This window comes from Mobula hypostoma, chromosome 5 (assembly GCF_963921235.1).
Source record: "Mobula hypostoma chromosome 5, sMobHyp1.1, whole genome shotgun sequence".
Taxonomy (NCBI): Eukaryota; Metazoa; Chordata; class Chondrichthyes; order Myliobatiformes; family Myliobatidae; genus Mobula; species Mobula hypostoma.
Genome location: NC_086101.1, coordinates 70,880,404 through 70,900,531, shown reverse-complemented (window position 1 = coordinate 70,900,531; position 20,128 = coordinate 70,880,404). Strand labels below are relative to the sequence as shown.

The 20,128-nt window shown below is 43.1% G+C and overlaps 1 protein-coding gene across 5 annotated transcripts in view; it reads right to left on the bottom strand.

The window, feature by feature from the left end:
* gpr180 (G protein-coupled receptor 180) overlaps positions 1-20,128 on the bottom strand; it is a 114,340-nt gene that overhangs the window by 10,828 nt on the left and 83,384 nt on the right. For all 5 annotated transcript variants that reach the window (XM_063048518.1, XM_063048521.1, XM_063048517.1 and 2 more), the window contains 2 exons: positions 10,109-10,266; positions 1,816-2,007 (listed from right to left, as the gene is read on the bottom strand). In XM_063048518.1, coding sequence (XP_062904588.1) covers positions 1,816-2,007; positions 10,109-10,266 — 350 coding nt within the window. The remainder of the gene's footprint in view (positions 1-1,815; positions 2,008-10,108; positions 10,267-20,128) is intronic.

The window sequence follows — 20,128 nt, the reverse complement described above, 5'->3', positions numbered from 1 at the left end:
TTATTTTATAAATGCATACATACTTGCTGAAAAAGATTATACTTGGCTTAGCTCTGATTAATACAAGAATATAGTGAGGGAAGTACTGGAGTTCAGTGAGCTACCATTGATGTGCAGGGACAAATGGTCTTTATTCAAAAATCTTCACAAGTTCAAAAGCATCGTCAGTTTCCTTGCATGATACCTTTCTTTAGGCATCAACCCATTAACATTTTGACAGAATTAAGCATCTGAGTGCATTTTAATTTGATAGGAAGTAACTAGAAAAATACAAATAATTTCAGATTACACAAATTTAGGTAGTATTGTTGATAGTGAAGAATATTATCATAGAACGTAGAACTTTCATCACCTAGGAAAGTGGTTTGAGGAGTGGCAAATAGACTTCAATACAGAAAGGTGAGAGATGATGCATTCTGGAAAGTGAAACCAGTGTAGAATTTATATTATGAATGATGGGCACTAGGGAGTGCAATCGAACAGAGAGACTGAGCACAAGTGCATAGTTCATTAAAAGGGGTGCCATAGATAGACAGGGTGGTGAATTTAGCATGCTGGCCTCCATCAAGGCATTAAATATAGGAGATGGGACATTATGTTGCAGTTATATAAATGTGATGCCACACTTGGAGTACAGTACTTATACTGTTTTGATCACAGTTGTAGGACAGATGTGGTTAAACTGAAAAGAGTGCATAAAAGATTTACAAGAATGTTGCCAGGATTAGAGGGCCTGAGTTATTGGAGAGGTCGCCAGGCTATGTCTTTATTTCCTGAAATACAGGAAAATGAGGGGCAACCTTATAGGAATGTTTAACATGATAAGAGGCAGAGATAAGGTGGATGGTAGCAATTCCCCAGGGTAGGGAAGACCAAAACTTAGGCAGCATAGATTTAAAGTGGGATGGTACAGATTCAAAGGGACCTGAGGGTCAACTTTTCCATACAGAGGGTTGTGAGTGTATGGAATGAGCTGTCAGATGAAACGGTTGAGGCTGGCACAATAGCATCATTTAAGAAGCACTTGTATAGGTATATAGCAGGCATGGCTTCGAGGGATATGGAGCACTACAGGAAATTGGGACTAACTAGGTGTGCACCATGGTACCATTAGGTGAAAGGGTCTGTATCTGTGCTGTATTGTTCTATGAATCTGTGAAAATCTTACATATTGATTTCTGAATCTAACTTTCAGATGCTCATACCTTCACATGAGGTTTCTGATGGTAGACACTGACAATCAATAAATAAAGCCAAATGGTTACCCTTTCTTGATTTTGCACTTAAAATGATTTGTCCATGTACCTGATGAAGGGTCTTGGCCCGAAAAGTCAACTATTTATTCATTTCCATAGAAGCTGCCTGACTTGCTGAGTTCCTCCAGCATTTTGTGTGCTTTGCCTTGGATTTTCAGCATTTGCAAATTTTCTCATGTTTGTGTCCATGTACCTGCACCTTTCCTAAACTGCTTGATACTAGCTAGAAACTATTTTTCTAAGGGACACAGCCTCATGCACAACTCATTTTTACTATTTATCAGTGGGAAAAATACCATTTCAAACATCCGTGGGATATTTTAAAAACTTGTTGATGCAAGTAGGTCACTGCAGACCATTTCCAGTGGCGCCCGATATGGTGATAGTGAGCCACTTTCTTCAAATGCTGCCATGATGTTTAAAGACACAATATTAATAATTTAAGCAAAAGGTAATTGCACTGCATTCATATAAAATATTTGTTAACAAATTCCTCACATATGCATGATTTTTTTTGCGATTGAAAAGGCCAGCTGCTGATAAAAAAAATCATACTTACTTTAGCAAATGTGATGTAGAAATCTCTCTTAAGTACACTTCTTTCCAAAGTAATGATCTGGTAAAGACTAGAGGTTAAGAGCAAGGCTAGACACACCCGTAAAACAATCAGCAGGAGACCCGCCATGCCATTGTATGCATGGTAGCTATGGTGATCAATATCTTCAAATTGTTCCCAAAGTAATAAAACACCCTGTTAAAAAAAGTGACAAGGGAGAATAGTTAGTGCAAACTTTAATACATATATTAAAAAAATATTAAAGGGGATTTTTTTATGTGGTTACAGAAATGAGTTCAGTTATAAATAAAAAAACACATCTCTTTGAAAAGAAGAATAACACCACACTGGTGCAAATTTCCACAGCGTCCGGCGACCCTGTGTTCTCTGCCTCAAAGGCTAATGTCAGAATTTCCTTCAAGGGGGTGAACCCTTACAGGCCATCAGGCCTTGACGGTGTACCTAACCAGGTACTGAAAACCTGTGCTGATCAGCTTGCTGGAATGTTTAAGGAAAGTTCAAATTCTCACTGCTATGGTCTGGGGTTCCCACCTGCTTCAAAAGGGCAGCAATTGAATTGAATTGAATTGACTTTATTTCTTACATCCTTCACATACAGGAGTAAAAATTTTTATGTTACATCTCCATCTAAATGTGCAGTGTGCAATCATAGTACTTTATAATAATTTATAATAAATAGAACAGTCAATGTAATATAGAGTACACTCAAATCAGCGTTGAGTTCATCAGTCTGATGGCCTGGTGGAAGAAGCCGTCCTGGAGCCTGTTGGTCCTGGCTTTTATGCTGTGGTACCGATTCCCGGATGGTAGCAGTTGGAATAGATTGTGGTTGGGATGGTTTGGGTCCCCAATTATCATACGGGCCCTTTTCACACCTGTCCTCGTAAATGTCCTGAATCACAGCACCTTAAATGAAAGGCATTGAGCCTTTTCTTCTGCTTAGCATATATTGTCCAGGCACAATCAAACCCCTGTCCATGAAGACCACCGGCAGCAGTGGAGGCCAAGTCATTGGGTGTATTTAAGGCAGAGATTGATAGGTATCTGAGTAGCCAGGGCATCAAAGGTTATGGTGAGAAGGCAGGGGAGTGGGACTAAATGGGAGAATGGATCAGCTCATGATAAAATGGCGGAGCAGACTTGACGGGCCGAATGGCCGACTTCTGCTCCTTTGTCTTATGGTCCAAGGCCAACACACCATATGCCTTCTTAACAATCCTATCAACTTGCACGGAAACATGAACTGAATTGAATTGAATTAAATTGACTTTATTTCTTACATCCTTCACATACATGAGGAGTACAAGTCTTCATGTTTGCATATCTGAATGTGCAATGTGCAAATTATAGTAATTTGTAATAAATAGTATGTACAACAGAACAGTCAAAATAGCTTAGGAATACAGTTGTGTCAGCATAAATTAATCAGTCTGATGGCCTGGTGAAAGAAGCTGTCCGTGAGCCTTTTGGTCCTGGCTTTAATGCTGCGGTACTGTTTCCCAGATGGTAGCAGCTGGAACAGTTTGTGGTTGGGGTGACTCGGGGCCCCAGTGATCCTTCAGGCCCTTTTTATGCACCTGTCACTGTAAATGTGCTGAACAGTGGGACATTCACATCCACAGATGTGCTGGGCTGTCCGCACCACTCTGCAAAGTCCTGCGATTAAGGGAGGTACAGTTCCTATACCAGGCAGTGATGCAGTCAGTCAGGATGCTCTCAATTGTGCCCCAGTAGAAAGTTCTTAGAATTTGGGGGCCTATACCAAACTTCCTCAACCATCTGAGGTGAAAGAGGTGCTGTTGTGTCTTTTTCACCACACAGCTGGAGCATACAGACCATGTGAGGTCCTTGGTGATGTGGATGCTGAGGAACCTAAAGCTGTTCAACCTCTCAACCCCAGATCCACTGATGTCAATAGGGGTTAGCCCATTTCCATTCCTCCTGTAATCCACAACCAGCTCCTTTGTTTTTGCAACATTGAGGGAGAGGTTGTTTTCTTGACACCACTGAGTCAGAGAGATGACTTCTTCCCTGTAGGCCACCTAGTCATTGTTTGAGACAAGGCCAATCAATGCAGTGTCGTCAGCATATTTAATTAGCAGATTGGAGCTGCGGGTTGCGATACAGTCATAGGTGTACAGGGAGCAAAGGAGGGGACTCAGTACACAGCCCTGAGGGGCTCCTGTATTGAGAGACAGAGGGTTGGAGGTGAGGGAGCCACTCTTACAACCTGCTGGTGATCGGACAGGAAGTCCAGGATTCAGCTGCACGAGGCCGAGCTCTCTGAGCTTCTTGCCAAGTACCCAAGAAGAGTACGCTTGGAAAAGGGCGAGTGAGGTGTCTCAATGACTATCAACTGGAAACACTCACACCCACTGTAATGAAGTGCTTCAAGAGGTTGGTTATGGCTAGAATTAACCTGTCTGAGCAAGGACCTGGAACCGTTGCAGTTCACCTACTATCACAACAAGTCTATAGCTGATGAAATCTCATTGGCTCTCCACACTGCTTTGGAGCACCTAGACAACATGACAACATAAGCCAGGCTGCTGTTTACCAATTACAGTTTGGCATTCAATACCATCATCTTTCAGGTACTAACTATGAAGTTTCTAAACCTAAGCCTCCATATTTCTTTCTGCAACTGGATCCTTTACTTCCTCAGTGGGAGACCACAGTCTGTACAGATCGATGATAATCAACACAGGCTCCCTGCAGAGATACGTGCTCTGCTCAGATTGCTCTGCTTTCTCTACATTCTAGACAGGCTCCCCGGAAAGATACGTGGCTCTGCTTTCTCTACATTCTAGACTATTTGATAAAACACACCATTTATAACTTTGCAGATGGCATCACTGTTGCTGGCAAAATCTCAGACGGCGACAGGGTAGTGTACAGGAGTGAGATAGATCGGCTAGTTGAGTTGTTCTGCAACAACAGCCTTGTATTCAATGTCAACAAGACCATGGAACTCATTGTGGATTTCAGGAAGGGGAAGACGAAAGAACACACACAAGTCCCCACCGAAAGATCAGCAGTAGAAAAGTTTGGCAGCTTTTAAGTTCCTGGGTGACAACATCTCCAAGAACCTGTCCTGCGTCCAACCCATTGATGCAATCAAAGTTCAAAGTAAACTTATTATCAAAGTACATATTGTTAACATATACGATCCAAAGGTTCTTGTAGGCATACTTAATAAATCCAATAACCATGATAGAATCAAAGAAAGACCGCATTAACAGAGTGGATAGCCAGTGTGCAAAAGACAACAAACTGTTCAAATAGAAAAAGAAAGAAAAATGAAATAATAATAAATAAATAAGAAATAAATATTGAGAATATGAGAGTCCTTGATAGTGAATCTACAAGTTGTGGGAACAGTTCAGTGATGGGGCAAGTGAAGTTGAGTGAAGTTATCCTCTTTGGTTCAAGAGCCTGATTGTTCAGGGGTAGTAACTGTTTCTGAACCTGCTGGTGTGAGTCCTGAGGCTCCAGTACCTTCTTCCTGATAGCAGCAGCGACAGGAGAGCATGACCTGTAAGGTGAGGGTCCCTGACGATGGACGTTGCTTTCTTGCAACAAGGTTCCATGCAGACGTACTCCATGGTTGGGAGGGCTTTAGCCGTGATGGACTAGGTTGTATCCCCTACTTTTTGTAGGGTTTTCTGTTCAAGGACATTGGTGTTTCCACACCAGTCTGTGATGCAGCCAGTCAATATACTCTCCGCTACACATCTACAGAGTTTTGTCAAAGTTTTAGATGTCATGGTGAATCTTTGCAAACTCCTAAGGAAGTAGAGGCACTGTTGTGCTTTCTTCATAATTGCACTTATGTGCCGGGTCCAAGACAGGTCCTCTGAAATGACGACACCAAGGAATTTAAAGTTCAATCATGAAAAATAAATGCCAATGGCTCTACTTGATTAGGAAATTGAGATTTGGTATGCCACAAAAAAAAAACACTTGCAAATTTCTATAGATGTACAGTGAAAAACTGGCTGCATCCCAGCCTGGTATGAAGCATCCAATGCACAGGATCACAAGAGACTGCAGATTCAACCAGTTCCATCACAGACACAATCTTCATCAGTGCACAAGGAGGACCCTCACCATCCAAGACATACCGTCTTCTCATTACTACATTGAGGATGAGGCACAGGATCCTGAAGCCCCACTCAATGATTCAGGAACAGTTTCTTCCCCTCCATCATCTGAACAAGCCATGGATACTACCTAACAATTTGCACTATTAATTTATTTTGTAATTTATTGTAATTTTATATCTCTGCATTGTACTGCTGTCACAAAATGACAATTTTTGCATCATGTAGGACAGTTATAATTAACCTGATTTGAAGTATAAACTGAAGTTTAAGAGACCACTCTTAGAAAGTTGATAGATTTGTTAGAAGTGTTAGAATAATACTCTCCAGCCCAGATTGTTCAATGCAATTAAGGTGTCTTTTGCTTACATTTGCCCCATATCTCTCCAAACTTTCCAATCCATGTACCTATCCAAATGTCTTTTCAATGTCAATTGTATCCACCTCTACCATTTCTTGGTAGCTCATTCTACATAACCAATCCCTTCTGTATGGGAAAACTTATCACTCATGTCTATGTTAAATTCTTTCCCTCTCACCTTAATCCTATGCCCTCTAGTTTTAGACCCCCTTACCTTTACCCTGGTAAACAACTGCGACCATCCACCATGTCCATGTCCCTCATGATTTTGCATATCTCACTTTTGCTGTAGGGAAAACAGTCACAGCCTATGCAGAACTTCTATAATTTCAGCCATCCAGTCCCAGCAAAATCTTTGTGAATCTTTTCTGCAGTCTCTCTAGATTAATTACATCCTTCCTATGGTAGGGTGACAAGAACTGCACACAATACTCCTGGCAATGTCTTAACAATGTCTTGCACAGCTGTAGCCTGCTGCACGAGTTTCCAGCTCTTGAACCTCAGTGCTGTGTTCAATGAATGCAAGATGGCAAAGGTCTTTCTTCTTCATCACTTCGTCTCCCTGTTTTTCCAATTTTAGAGAAATACGTACTTGTACCCCAAGGACCTTCAGTTTAACAATAGTCACCAGGGTCCTGTCATTCATTGTGTACATCTTGCCCTGGTTTAATTTTTCAAAATGCATAACTTCACACTTCCCTGTATTGAATCCCATCTGCCACTTTTTGCCCAGATTTCTAACTACTCTAGATCCTGTTGTAATGCTCTTCACTGCCCACCATACCAGCAATTTTGGTGTGACTAGAAAACTTACAAATCATGCCACTTACATTCTCATCCAAATTGTTAATAAAAATGTCTCATTCTGTGGTAGTTGTATTTACCTATAGCATCTTCTCTGACAGCTTGTCCCATATACTCACCACTGTGTGAAAAAAAATCCCCTTCAGTTCCCCTTCAATTCTGCCCCCTCTCAGTTTAGCTGCTGCCAAACCAGTTAGCTGCTGGGATGTGAAGGAATGCAGCAGAATCATTGAAAAGCTGCAATATACAGATGCAGTTATCAGGCTGGATGTGCACAAGTGTTCTGTAAACAATGCTCATTTGGATTTCATGAATAGCCACGGGTAATTAAATGACTGCAAGTCCATTTTGGATCTCTATTCTGTATGATCTGGTATTGGATTCTTCCAGGTGCTGATTCTAGCCCAGATCTTCCCCATCCTCCTGATCATTCCCTCATCCACATACCTTTGGATTTTCTCTTCCAAATTATTAATAACTAGAAAGTAATAATAAAGCAGGAAACTAGGTGACTTGAGTACTGGAGGGTGCTCTGATATGATGCAGACTGAGAAATCCCACCAGTCATTCCCTCTTCCCCCCCATTAAGCAAAAGTTTGAGAGTACGTATAACCAGACACAAGGACAGTTTCTAATCCGCTCTTATCAGGCTCTTCAGTGGGCCTCACATAGGCTGGGTAAGTTCTTGATCTCCCACTACCATGCCTTATAATCCAGCTGTCAGGCCAGCATGAACCCTAAAAGATGCTCGGCACTTGTGACTGCCTTGAAAAGGCAGAATCACGATCAGGATGTTGTCAGGATGTGTCAGGATGTACCAGGATACTGATACCAATCATGAAGTGAACACTGAGTGAAAACCCTTAATATTGGTGGCATTTTCTAGATTCTGAAGCAGAGCCAGAAGCACATCATAAAGGCAGTCAATGAGCACTCAGAGTTTGAGGAACCAGAAATGAATCTCTGCTCTGTCTCTGCCTAAAACCCATGGCTAAAGGAAATGTAGAAGAAATCATTTTTTTCCCCACTAGAACTACAGCATCCATGAACCCAGTCATGCTATGGTGAACAATATATTGTGAAATAATGCATCAATTAAAGGCAGTCATCTAGAATAGTACTCCCACAAGCTGTCCAACTGTGATAGGGGCCTTGAGCTCGAATGTCAAGGGGTTCCAGGCACAGAGGGAAGTCAGTGGTTAAGAGTGAGGAAGAGCTCAAATTGTTGGTTAATGTTAACATTTGTAGTCTCTGCTCCTTTTCAGAGTTTTAGTTTCTGTTGGTATAAAGTCTTCCCCTGGTAAGCATTACTAGGCCTCCTGTTGCAGAGTCCCCAACTACCTGGGTTCCTGTTGAGCTCTGACCCCTGTGAATTTAGTTTAAGTGTTTCAATCACAATAAAAGTAAATAATAAAAACAGACACAGCAAGTACTTCTCAAGAGTTGAAGTGGCAGTGTTAAGGCCACAGACAAGGTGAGGAGGAGAGGGGAAGATGTGCCTGATGGTGGAATCGCATTGCAGATAGCAGAAGCTGATCAAATATGTATATTGCAAGCTTATAGGATTTATAGGTGATAGATGAGGACACAGGAAAACCCTATCCCTCTTACATCATGGGGGTGGGGGCGGGAGGAGTGGGATGAAGGCAGATCTGAGAGAAATAGAGAAGTTGCGGGTGAGAGCTGTATTGATATCAATAAAGGGAAATCATATTTTCTGAATAAGACACTTGGATGTCCTGGAATGGAAAGTCTTTTCAATAGAACAGATAAGGCTCAGATGGAGGAATTGAGAATGGAATAGCATCATTGCAAGTGGCAGGGTGGGAAAAGATGTAGTCAAAGTAACAATGGGAATGAGTGGGTTTGTAAAAGATGTTGGTGGATAATCTGTGTCCCGAGGTGGAGACCAAGAGGTGAAGGGACAGAGGTATCAGGATAGACTAAGTGAATTTAAAGACTGAGTGGCAGCTGGTGGCAAAGTTGATGAATTTGACAAGTTCCACATGGGTGCAGGAGGCAGCACCACGATGCAGTGAACAAAGTAGTGGAAAGCGAGTTGGGGAGCTATAGCTACTCAAGAATACAAACTCTCAAGCCCTTAATACAAACTCTTAATTTTTCCATTTTTTTTAACTATTAATTTGCTTCTTTCATTGAACTCTTGGTACCATAATATATCTGGAAAATGTTTATGTCTTCTTCTACAAAGGCAGAAGCAAAGAATTTGTTTAATTACTCTTTCATTTCTTTGTTTCCTAATTATAAATTCACTACAAGAGCCTCATTCCTCTAATTTTTACTTTTTGCATGCTCATAGTAGGTTTTACAGCCCATTTTTGTGTTCCTTGCTCAAATGAGTTATTCTTATACTCCTACTTTTGCTCTCAATCAATTGTTTGATCACTTTTTGCTGAATTCTAAACTGTTCAGATTATTGGGCTTGTTACATTTTTCAGTTAACTTTATATGACTTTGGGTCTAATACTTTTCCCAACTTTTGTTGTATTGGCCAGATTGCATTTCCTTTTGTGTTTTAATACCAGTATAGAATATACAACTGTTGCAGTTTCCGTATTTGTGTACTGAATGTCAGCCGTTGTCCATCTACCCCTATTGCACTCAGTAAAGCTCCCCAAACTATCAAGATTGCACAAATCATGGTTAGCATACATACGGACACACCACAGAGAACAAGATCTCTGAAAGTTTACCAGAAGGACAAGGAGTAGGAGTAGGAACAATGGAAGATGGAGGGAATGAATTTAAGGGGGCCTAAAGCACAGTCTTGAAAATCAGTTGACAAGCAAGTTTGCAAAAGGGTCCCTTGACTTTGGCAGGACTCTGCAGTTTTCTCTCTTTCTTGAATTGATTATATTTGAGGTTACTTGTTAAAATTTCATGGCGATGGCAATATTCCAATTTATTTGGCTAACAGAACTATTGATATTTGGAAAAGTTCTAAAATTACTGATTTAATTAGCAGAGATGTAGCAACTACACTGACCTGAGTAATGACTGTTGCAATTGCAATAATATTTGATGTTGGTGTTGAGTCCCACTCCAGAAGTCTGCTCTGGGTTCTTCCCATTCTTCCCAGAGTCCTTCCCAGACATAAACTCAGAAGCATGTAGAGCATCTGATTCTGTGAGATCATATCACATACTGTTAAGGGAAAGAAAGGATCAATAGGTCTGTTATTTTGTTCAGATTCTAAAGCTGAAATAAATCATAAAAAAATTACAACACCAAAATTAGAAGTCTAAAACACAAATATACAAAATCTAAAACAAGAGGGAAAAATCCATTTTATCATTTACATCATTTTGTACTACTATAAACCTGCACCACTCAATATCACACAACTCTCCACTGAAAATTTACTTTTTGTTCCATTTACAATACTGAATTCATAGCATTGCATCATAATTATTAATACACTCAACAGAGAGAAATTTTACAAGAAAATCTGTAGTGATTAGAATTTTCTAACAAGTGTTTAGCCGGGGATGGGGCTGGATACATTTGATACCCCAGAGGCAGCCAAGTGGATCACAATAAAGATTGCAGACAGTATTAATGGGTCAGCTAATATCCACCTGGAATCATTGTGAACTTTGTTTCTCATTGGCTATATTGGTTTCACTGGCAGAGAACCAATACCCTGTGTGTGGCCAGCTCCAGAGAAAATTAACCTATACTTCCATAGAACATAGAAGAATACAGTATAGGAACAGGCTATTCAGCCCACTACATTGTGTCAAACAAGCTAAAAAAAAATCAAAAAATGCCAAACACTAATCTCTCCTACCTACACCACGTCCATATCCCTCCATCTTTCTTACATCCATGTCAGGAAGAAAACAGGAGTAGACTTCTCAGCCTCTTAAGGCGATCATGCGATTCAATAAGATCATGGATGATTTGTTTTTTATTTTTATTTTAGTGATACAGCGCGGGGTAGGTCCTTACGACCCTTTGAGCCACACTGCCCCAGTGCTACCCAACGAACCCAAATAACCCTAACCTAAACACAGAACAATTTATAATGACCGATTAAACTACCTGGTACGTCTCTGGACAGTGGAAGGAAACAGAACGCCCAGGGAAAACCCAAGTATTCCACAGGGAGGACAGAGACTCCTTTTAAAACGGCGCCAGAATGGAATTCCAAACTGGAACGCCCTGAGCTATAATAGCATTAACCACTATGCTATGCTACCATGGGGCCTCAATTCCTCTTCTGTGCCAGATCCCCGTGATCCTAAATTCCTTGATATTTCAAAAATATATATATGCTTCTTGTTATTTACTTCCAATGATCTGACAGCCACAACCCTTTGGGATTGTCACAGTGGCGGGGGCATCGGGAGCAAGGGTGGACCCAAATGCAAGACACATCTTGTGAGGTTACTTAGATTTAGTTTATTGTTCGATACCAGGAGAACAAGGCAGGAGCAGGAAATAGCGAACTGGACAAGGACTGAGGACTATGACTAGGCTGGGACCGAGGGTCTGGGCTAGGACTCGGAATCGGCTCCCAGAATTAGAGGAGACATGAAGAGGCTAGGGAATGGACTCTGAGCCAGAGACTGGGCAAGGCCCAGTACCTGGGTATTGCTTCGAGCTTGGACCCCAGAACCAGGCAAGAACATGACATGGGCTAGGGAGAGGAGGAACATGGGAACACAGAGCCTCGGTCTCAGGGAGCAGGTACATGGAACCATGGACACATACACAGAACACAGACTCGGGACCCCTCCTTGGGTACAGGACATAGGGCCGGGACTCACACACAGAACAGAGAGCCGGGACCCCTCCTTGGGTACAGGACATAGGGCCGGGACTCATGACCCTCCGCGGGGCAATGGCAAGACGGCCTGACTTATCCCACGGAGGCGAGGACAAGACAAGACAGAACATGACCCCCCACGGGGCAATGGCAAGACGGCCTGACCTACTCCACGGAGGCGAGGAGAAGACAAGACAAGACCAACACGAATGAACACCAGACAGTACCTAACTAGCTCCGGTGATGGAACTAGACTGAAGTGCACGCGGGGGCTGCAGACGAGGGCTAGAGGCGAGAGGGGCAGAGAAGGGATTCAGACAAGGGGGTAGGACAGAAATCACAGACCGCCAGGGAAAGGACTTGACTTGGTGCTTGAATGCCGCCAAGGCCAGGACTTGACTTGGTGCTTGAATGCTGCTAAGGCCAGGACTTGACTTGTTGCTTGAATGCCGCCAGGACAAGGACTTGACTTGGTGCTTGAATGCCGCCGGGACCAGGACTTGACTTGGTGCTTGAATGCCGCTGGGGACAGGACTTGACTTGGTGCTTGAATGCCACCGGAGCCAGGACTTGATTTGGAGCCTCCGGGTAGTGGCGAGCTCTCGACTCGGCCCGGGAACAGTAGACAGCGGTTCTTGATTCTGTCCAGTGGGTTAACTGACAGACCCACCTTGGTGAGGAAACTTTGCAGGCTCGCTATGGCGAGGTAACTGGACAGGGTTGCTCCGGTGAGGAGAGGCCAATTACCGGCACTCGCTTCAGCAGAGACTAGGCTTGCTCCAGCCAGATGACATCGGCACACCGTACCTTGGATGACTTTGCAGACGCTCCTGCACCGAATGGCTGAAAGCCGGAGACTATAAACCATCGGTTCAGCCGAGTGTTAATTGCCTCTAATCACCAAAGTTGAGGGACACGGAAAAACAGGGAATCAACGGTCTGGATCGTAACATAAACGAGCTAAATTTAAAGGGACCCCGATCCGGACCATGACAGGGATAGGAAATTCCAAAAAAATCACCGCCTTCAACAAGAAGAGTTTCTATGCACCCCAACTTTAAATGACCACCTGCAATGTTGTTTTTTCATTTGAGGTTCTCCCACTAGTGGAAACATCTCAACATTCACCTTCTGATGCCCCTAAGGATCTTACGAATTTCAATAATATGATGGAATTTACCCTACAGTTTGAGAGGGAGAAGATATAATCAGATGCATGAGTATTATAGTGGAGTAAAGGGACTTAAAGAAGCATGAGAAAGAAGCTGGCCAAAGTTGATTGGAAAGGGACACTAACAGGGATGACAGCTGGAGTTTCTGGGAGCAATTCAGAAGATGCAGAATAGATACACAAGAGGATGAGGCAGGGGAGGAGCTTAGGAGGAACAATGGCGCCCAACAGCGACTCCTTTGTTTGCATCTTTGGAAGCAGCTCTAGTTCTACCTTTAATATCTTTATTTTTTCCTTTCAGAGTTCTTTTGAAGACCCTGACCTGGAGTTACACACAAGCTTCGGCTCTTTGCGGGAATGGGACCTGCACTTGGGGTTCTACGATTGGCCACTATTCGACATGCCAAGGGTTTGGCCTGAGAATCTCGATTGTGTTCCGAAGCCTAAGATCTCGGGGCTCTGGGGACGAGCGGATTGAGGGTCAGTGTCACAGCCGGAGACGCGTGTGTCGTCGGGGAGGTCAGAAAATGTTTTGTGTGGGTCCAAAGGCCCAAGGTCTTTGCGATCTTCGGGTACAGAGCTTGGAAAAAGCAACAAAACGGACTTTTAAGATCGTAAACCAGCAGACTGTTGTTGTCTCCCGCCTGCTGTGAAAATGGGGGACACCTCCCTCTCCCTTGCCAAGGAGAGAGAGAACCTGTGGGTTGTCGAATTCAGATGAAATGCAAAACTTCTGGGGTAACTGCAAGATCTGTGTCTGTTCGACCGCTTAGCACACGCTTGGGGTCGGTGATTGTACCAATGCTCATTTAATTTTGCTGGTGGGGGGAGGGGGAGCTGGGGAGACTTTGGGGTTCTCACGTTTAACTGTCACTCATTCTTTGGGGCATTTCTCCGTTTTTGTGGATGTTTTGCGAAGAAAAAGCATTTGAGGATGTATATTGTTTACACTTATCTGACATTAAACTTGCCCTTTGAACCTTTGAACTGTGGCTGACAAGGGAAGCCAAAAAAGCATAGAAGCAAAAGAGAGGGCAAATATAATATTTGAGAAGGAGAAGTTAAAGTTGGATGTATCAGTATTACAGGGGGGTAAATGGAATTACAGAGGCATGAGAGGTGAGTTGGCCAGCACTGATTGGAAAATAACTCTGGCAGGGATGACAGCACAGCAGCAATGGCTGAAATTTCAGGAAGCAATTTGGAAGACACAGAATGTATTCATCCCAAAGAGGAAGAAGTATTCTAAAGGCAAGATGACATAACCATGGCTAACAAGAGAAGCAAAGCCAACATAAAAGCCAAAGAGTGGGCATATCGAGCAAAAATTACTGGGAAGTTAGAGGATTGGGAAGCTTTTAAAAACCAAGAGAAGACAACTAAAAAAGTCATTAAGAATGAAAAGATGGAATACAAAAATAAGCTAGCTAGTAGTATTAAAGAGGACACCAACTGTTTCTTCAGATACATAAAGTGTAAAAGAATAGTGAGAATGGATATTAGTCCGCTGGAAAACGATGCTGGACAGTAAGTAATGGCAGACAAGTTAGTAATGATGGACGAACTGATTTTGCATCAGTCTTCACTGTGGAAGGCGCTAGCAGTATGGTGGAAGTTCCAGGTGTCAGAGGTCATAAAGTATATCGAATTACCATTATTAGAAAGCACATTATTGGGTAACTGTAAGGACCGAAGAGATTGTGGAGGCATTAGTAATGATCTTTCAAGAATCACTAGATTCTGGAATGGTTTTGGAAGACAGGAAAATTGCAAATGTCACTCCACTCTTCAAGAAGGGAGAAAGACAAAAGAAAGGAAACTATAGGCCAGTTAGTTTGACCTCAATGTCTGGGAAGATGATGGAGTCAATTATTGAGGATGACGTTTCAGGATACTTGGAGGCACATGATAAAATAGGCTATAGCCAGCATGATTTACTCAAGGGCAAATTTTCCTGACAAATCTGTTGCAGTACTTTGAAGAAATAACAAGCTGGACAGACAAAGGAGAATTGGTTGATGTTGTGTATTTGGATTTTCAGAAGGCCTTTGACAAGGTGCCACACATGAGGCTGCTTAACAAGCTCGAGTCCGTGGTATTACCGGAAAGATTCTACATGGATAAAGCAGTGGCTGATTGGCAGAAGGCAAAGAGTGGGAATCAAGGGAGCCTTTCCTGGTTGGCTGTCGGTGACTAGTGGTGTTCCACATGGGTCTGTGTTGGGACCGATTCTTTTTACGTTATATGTCAATGATTTAGATGATGGAATTGATGGCCTTTGTTCCAAAGTTTGCAGACGATATGAAGAGAGGTGGAGGAGCAGGTAGGTTTGATGAAGTACAGAGGTTCAATTCTGTTCCTATATCTTATGGCCTTATCACCCTTCCAAATGCAAAAAAAAAGGGCAGTTTTCTCATCTTGGGAATTAACCTGATGAATCTTTTCTGGACTACCTCCAAATGTTGATGTATTCTTTCTAAAACAAGAAATAAATTGTACACAGAACCTCACCAGTACCTTGTGCAACTATAACAATACTTCTTTAATCTATATACTACTAAAACACTCATGCTCTGTCTATCTGTTTGTCTGTTTGTGACCTCCAATTAGCGCAAACGGTGCATTACAGCGGCACTTTTTTTTGGCTAAATCAAATTAAAATGCACTAACTTACAGAATGCAGGCAAAGTTCAGGGTTATATATTCGTATAAAATTGTTCATTCGCCAAAAATCAACAGGCTGGCTTTCACTTGAGACCCGATCGGCCATCATGGAAATGTAACAGCCCGATGCATGCGCACGGCCAGCCTCAGCAGCAACACCTACTGGAGCAAAAGGGCAGAGTGGCTCTATTTCGAGGAGTCATATTCTGCTAATCACCATGCATGCACAGGATTGGGGCAGATCTAACTGCCACCCATCAATAAGAGATAATTAAATCTTATTGTAATGATGTACTTTGAGACACCCATAAAACCCTTTGCTGCAGTCAAAGGACAGCAGTGACTATATCACATCCATTTAGGAGAGCGCTAACCACATCATCAAGAATAATTAGCATCCTTTGGTGTTAGTGCTTCGTATCTTCTATCCAGCATTAGAGTAAAAAAAATGGTCAGCCTAATTATGCCATGTGGAAAGGGAAGGGGGACAAGAGGACGCCAAGCGTCGTCTGAGGCGGCAAGGAGAGGGAGAGAACAAGAATCTGAGGAGGCCAGGGCCGCACGACTCCAGGATCAAAGAGTCAGGACAAAAAAAGATGACAGAAGAAGAGACAGAGGAGGAGAGGTATGCACATCTCCAGGATCAGAGACAAAGAACAAACAACAGAAGAGATGGGGGATGAAAGGACTGCACGTCTCCAGAATGACAACGAGAGGCACGAGGGTGGCAGATAAAGCAGAAATGATGCCATCAAAAGTGCCCTTCATTAAATGAGGAGGAGCTACATTTGCTTTGCTACGCGTCATTCTTCTTTAATAAACTGAGGTTTTCTACTTCAGTTTCCAAAGCAAAGCGATATCAATGGCATTCAGGAAAATTTAATGTTCATTCTGGTCACATCAGACTGCACTACCCTTCTTTCAAAGGGTGCCCCAACGGGTCACCCCGTTGTCTAATTCTGAACAAATCTTTCAACTACAGCCCTGTTGGAAACTGGTCCACTGTAAATCAGTGATAGGTGAATGGAGATGTGTACTTGGCAACAGCAGGGTTCGAGAACAACCACTAATTTATGAAGACTATAACAAAGGCAGGTTTGAATTGTACTAAAGTATTCAAGTTCATCCCAGACTTGAACAACACCACCAGATAAACAAGTGACCACATTACTGAGTTCTGATGAAAGATAATCATTGGAAATATTAATTGTTTCTCTCTTTACAAATGCTGCGTGATCTGCTATGTACTTTTCCCATTTTCTATTACCATACTATTTCTTGACTAACGAGCACTGGCATTCAGAGAAATGCACAATATTGCAGAGAGATGAGATTACATGTTGATGGTAAACGATTATGAGGAAGTTTGTTAATAGAGTATATGGGTGAATTTGCAGGAAAGCTGCAGTGAAAAGCATGATGGCAGCCAAATTTAATGACAGTATTTAAAACAATCTTTTCAAACATGTCAATGAAACAGTTTGTTTATGACGCTTTTTTGGTCAAGGTCAACCACGGATATGTCGACATTGTTGGTGCAGCCCCATCGTGGTTATGAGACCAATGTGATAGTGGCAGTGTCTGTCGCAAGGGTCCCATTTATAAGTGATCTCCACTCTGAAGGAGCGACAGCATTCTTCTCTGCTCTACAGCATTTGTCTTCTGTCACTTCTGTGGGTTTTTCCTCACCTGACTTGAGGTGTTGTTTCAGGGTACTATTCCATCTGGTGCTGTCAGTTGCAAGTTTCTCCTTAGACTCAGTGTCGAAGTCCAGAACCTTTATATCCCACTTGCAGACATCCTTGCAGCGCAGTTGTAGGCTGCCAGCAGTTCTCTTGCCTGAAGCTAGCTCACCATAGAGGACGTCTTTTTGGGATGCAGCCATCCTGCACGCGGCTGATGTGGCACAGCCAGTGCAGCCTATGCTGCCTGAGCAGGAGGCTGGGACAAGAGTGAACCTCAGCATTGGATACTGTCTCTCCAGGTAATGCCTATGATGTGACAACAGCATCTTAAATGAAAGGCATTGAGCCTTTTCTCCTGGTCAGCATATATTGTCTAGGCACAATCAAACCCCTGTCCATGAAGGCCAACACACCATATGCCTTCTTAACAATCCTATCAACTTGCGCAGAAACATGAACTGAACTGAATTGAATTGTATTAAATTGACTATTTCTTACATCCTTCACATACATGAGTACAAGTCTTTATGTTTGCATATCTGAATGTGCAATGTGAAAATTATAATAATTTGTAATAAATAGTATGTACAACAGAACAGTCAAAATTGCTCAGAAATACAATTTGTCAGTGAATTCCTCCTGGGAGGGGGGAGAAGATGGCAGCACGCGCAGCCGCTTCGGTGATGATATCTGTTATCTGTCAAGTAGGGGACCATGCACAATTCTGATTTGATGAAGTCAGACGTGAGAGTACGGAGGAACATCTAGAAAACTTCTGAAATGTCCGCTTCGCTGCCGCTGCTACTGTGTGGTAACCGGAATCTCCAGAGCTGAAGGCCCCGAAATCCTCGGCTTTGCGTGTTTCAGCGGCCGGGGAGAGGTCAAAGGCGCTCGGGAGGCTGTATTGGAGAGGCTGGTCAGAGGCTCGAAGTTTTCGGACGGATAGACTCAGTGTCGCCTGCTTCCAAAGTATCAGCAAGTTGACAGTGCCTGGAGGTTTACGGCAGGGAGTTTCTTCCTTTTGCCGCCTGCTATCGGGGACTCGGGACTTTGAGACCTTTTTTTTACTGTGCCCATGGTCTGTTCTTCATCAAATTATGGTATTGTTTTGCACTGCTGTAACTATATGTTGTAATTATGTGGTTCTGTCAGTGTTAGTCTTTGGTTTGTCTCATTTTTTTTGATATCACTCCGGAGGAACATTGTATCATTTCTTAATGCATGTATGCATTTCTAAACTGAGTGTTCTCATCTAAAAATTAATCAGTCTGATGGCCTGGTGAAAGAAGCTGTCCATGAGCCTTTTGGTCCTGGCTTTAATGCTGTGGTACCATTTCCCAGATGGTAGCAGCTGGAACAGTTTGTGGTTGGGGTGACTCGGGACCCCAGTGATCCTTTGGGCCCTTTTTATGCACCTGTCACTATAGATGTCCTGAATAGTGGGAAGTTCACATCCAGAGATGCACTGGGTTGTCCGCACCACTCTCTGCAGAGTCCTGCAATTGAAGGAAGTACAGTTCCCATACCAGGCAATGATGCAGCCAGTCAGGATGCTCTCAATTGTGCCCCTGGAGAAAGTCCTTAGGATTTGGGGACTCGTGCCAAACTTCTTCAACCCTCTGAGGTGAAAGAGATGCTGTTGTGCCTTTTTCACCACACAGCTGGTGTGTGCAGACCACGTGAGGTCCTCGGTGATGTGGATGCCGAGGAACTTGAAGCTGTTTACCCTCTCAACCCCAGATCCATTGATGTCAATAGGGGTTCACCCGTCTCCATTCCTCCTGTAGTCCACAACCAGCTCCCTTGCTTTTGCAACATTCAGGGAGAGGTTGTTTTCTTGACACCACTGTGTCAGGGTGATGACTTCTTCACTGTAGGCTGCCTTGTTATTATTTGAGATAAGGCCAATCAAAGTAGTATCATCTGCAAATTTAATTATCAGATTGGAGCTGTGGGTGGCGACACAGTCATGGGTGTACAGAGAGTGAAGAAGGGAGCTTAGGGCACTTGTGTTGGAGGTCAGGAGGCAGAGGTGAGGGAGCTCACTCTTTACCACCTGCCGGTGATCTGACAGGAAGTCCAGGGTGAAGGGCAAGTTCTCTGAGCTTTCTGTCAAGCCTGGAGGGAATTCAGGTGTTAAATGCTGAACTATAGTCCAAGAACAGCATTCTCACACAATCATCCCTCTTCTCCAGGTGTGTAAGGACGGTGTGAAGAGCTGTGGCTATTGCGTCATCTGTTGATCAGTTGTGTCGGTACACGAAATGTAGGGTGTCAGCGTGGGTGGTAGCATGCTACAGATGTAGTCCTTGACCAGCCTCTCAAAGCATTTGCTTATTATTGCGGTGAATACGACAGGACGCCAGTCGTTCAGACATGTTACCTTGGTCTTTTTAGGTCCAGGAACAATGGTGGATATTTTGAAACAGAAGGACACTCTAAACTTTGAAGATCCATGGACCTTCCATGCCAACAACCCTGCCATTAATCCCGAATTCTGCCTTTAAATTTGACTTTTCAAAATGGCTCAGTTCACACTTTTCCAGGTTAAATTCCATCTGCTACTTCTTCGCCTAGCACCCCTCCACACCATCCACAACTCTACCAATCTTTGTGTTATCTGCAAACTTACTAACCCAACCTTTCACTTCCACATCCAAGTCAATTATAGCAAAGGTCCCAGAACAGATGCTTGCAGAACACTACTGGTCACTG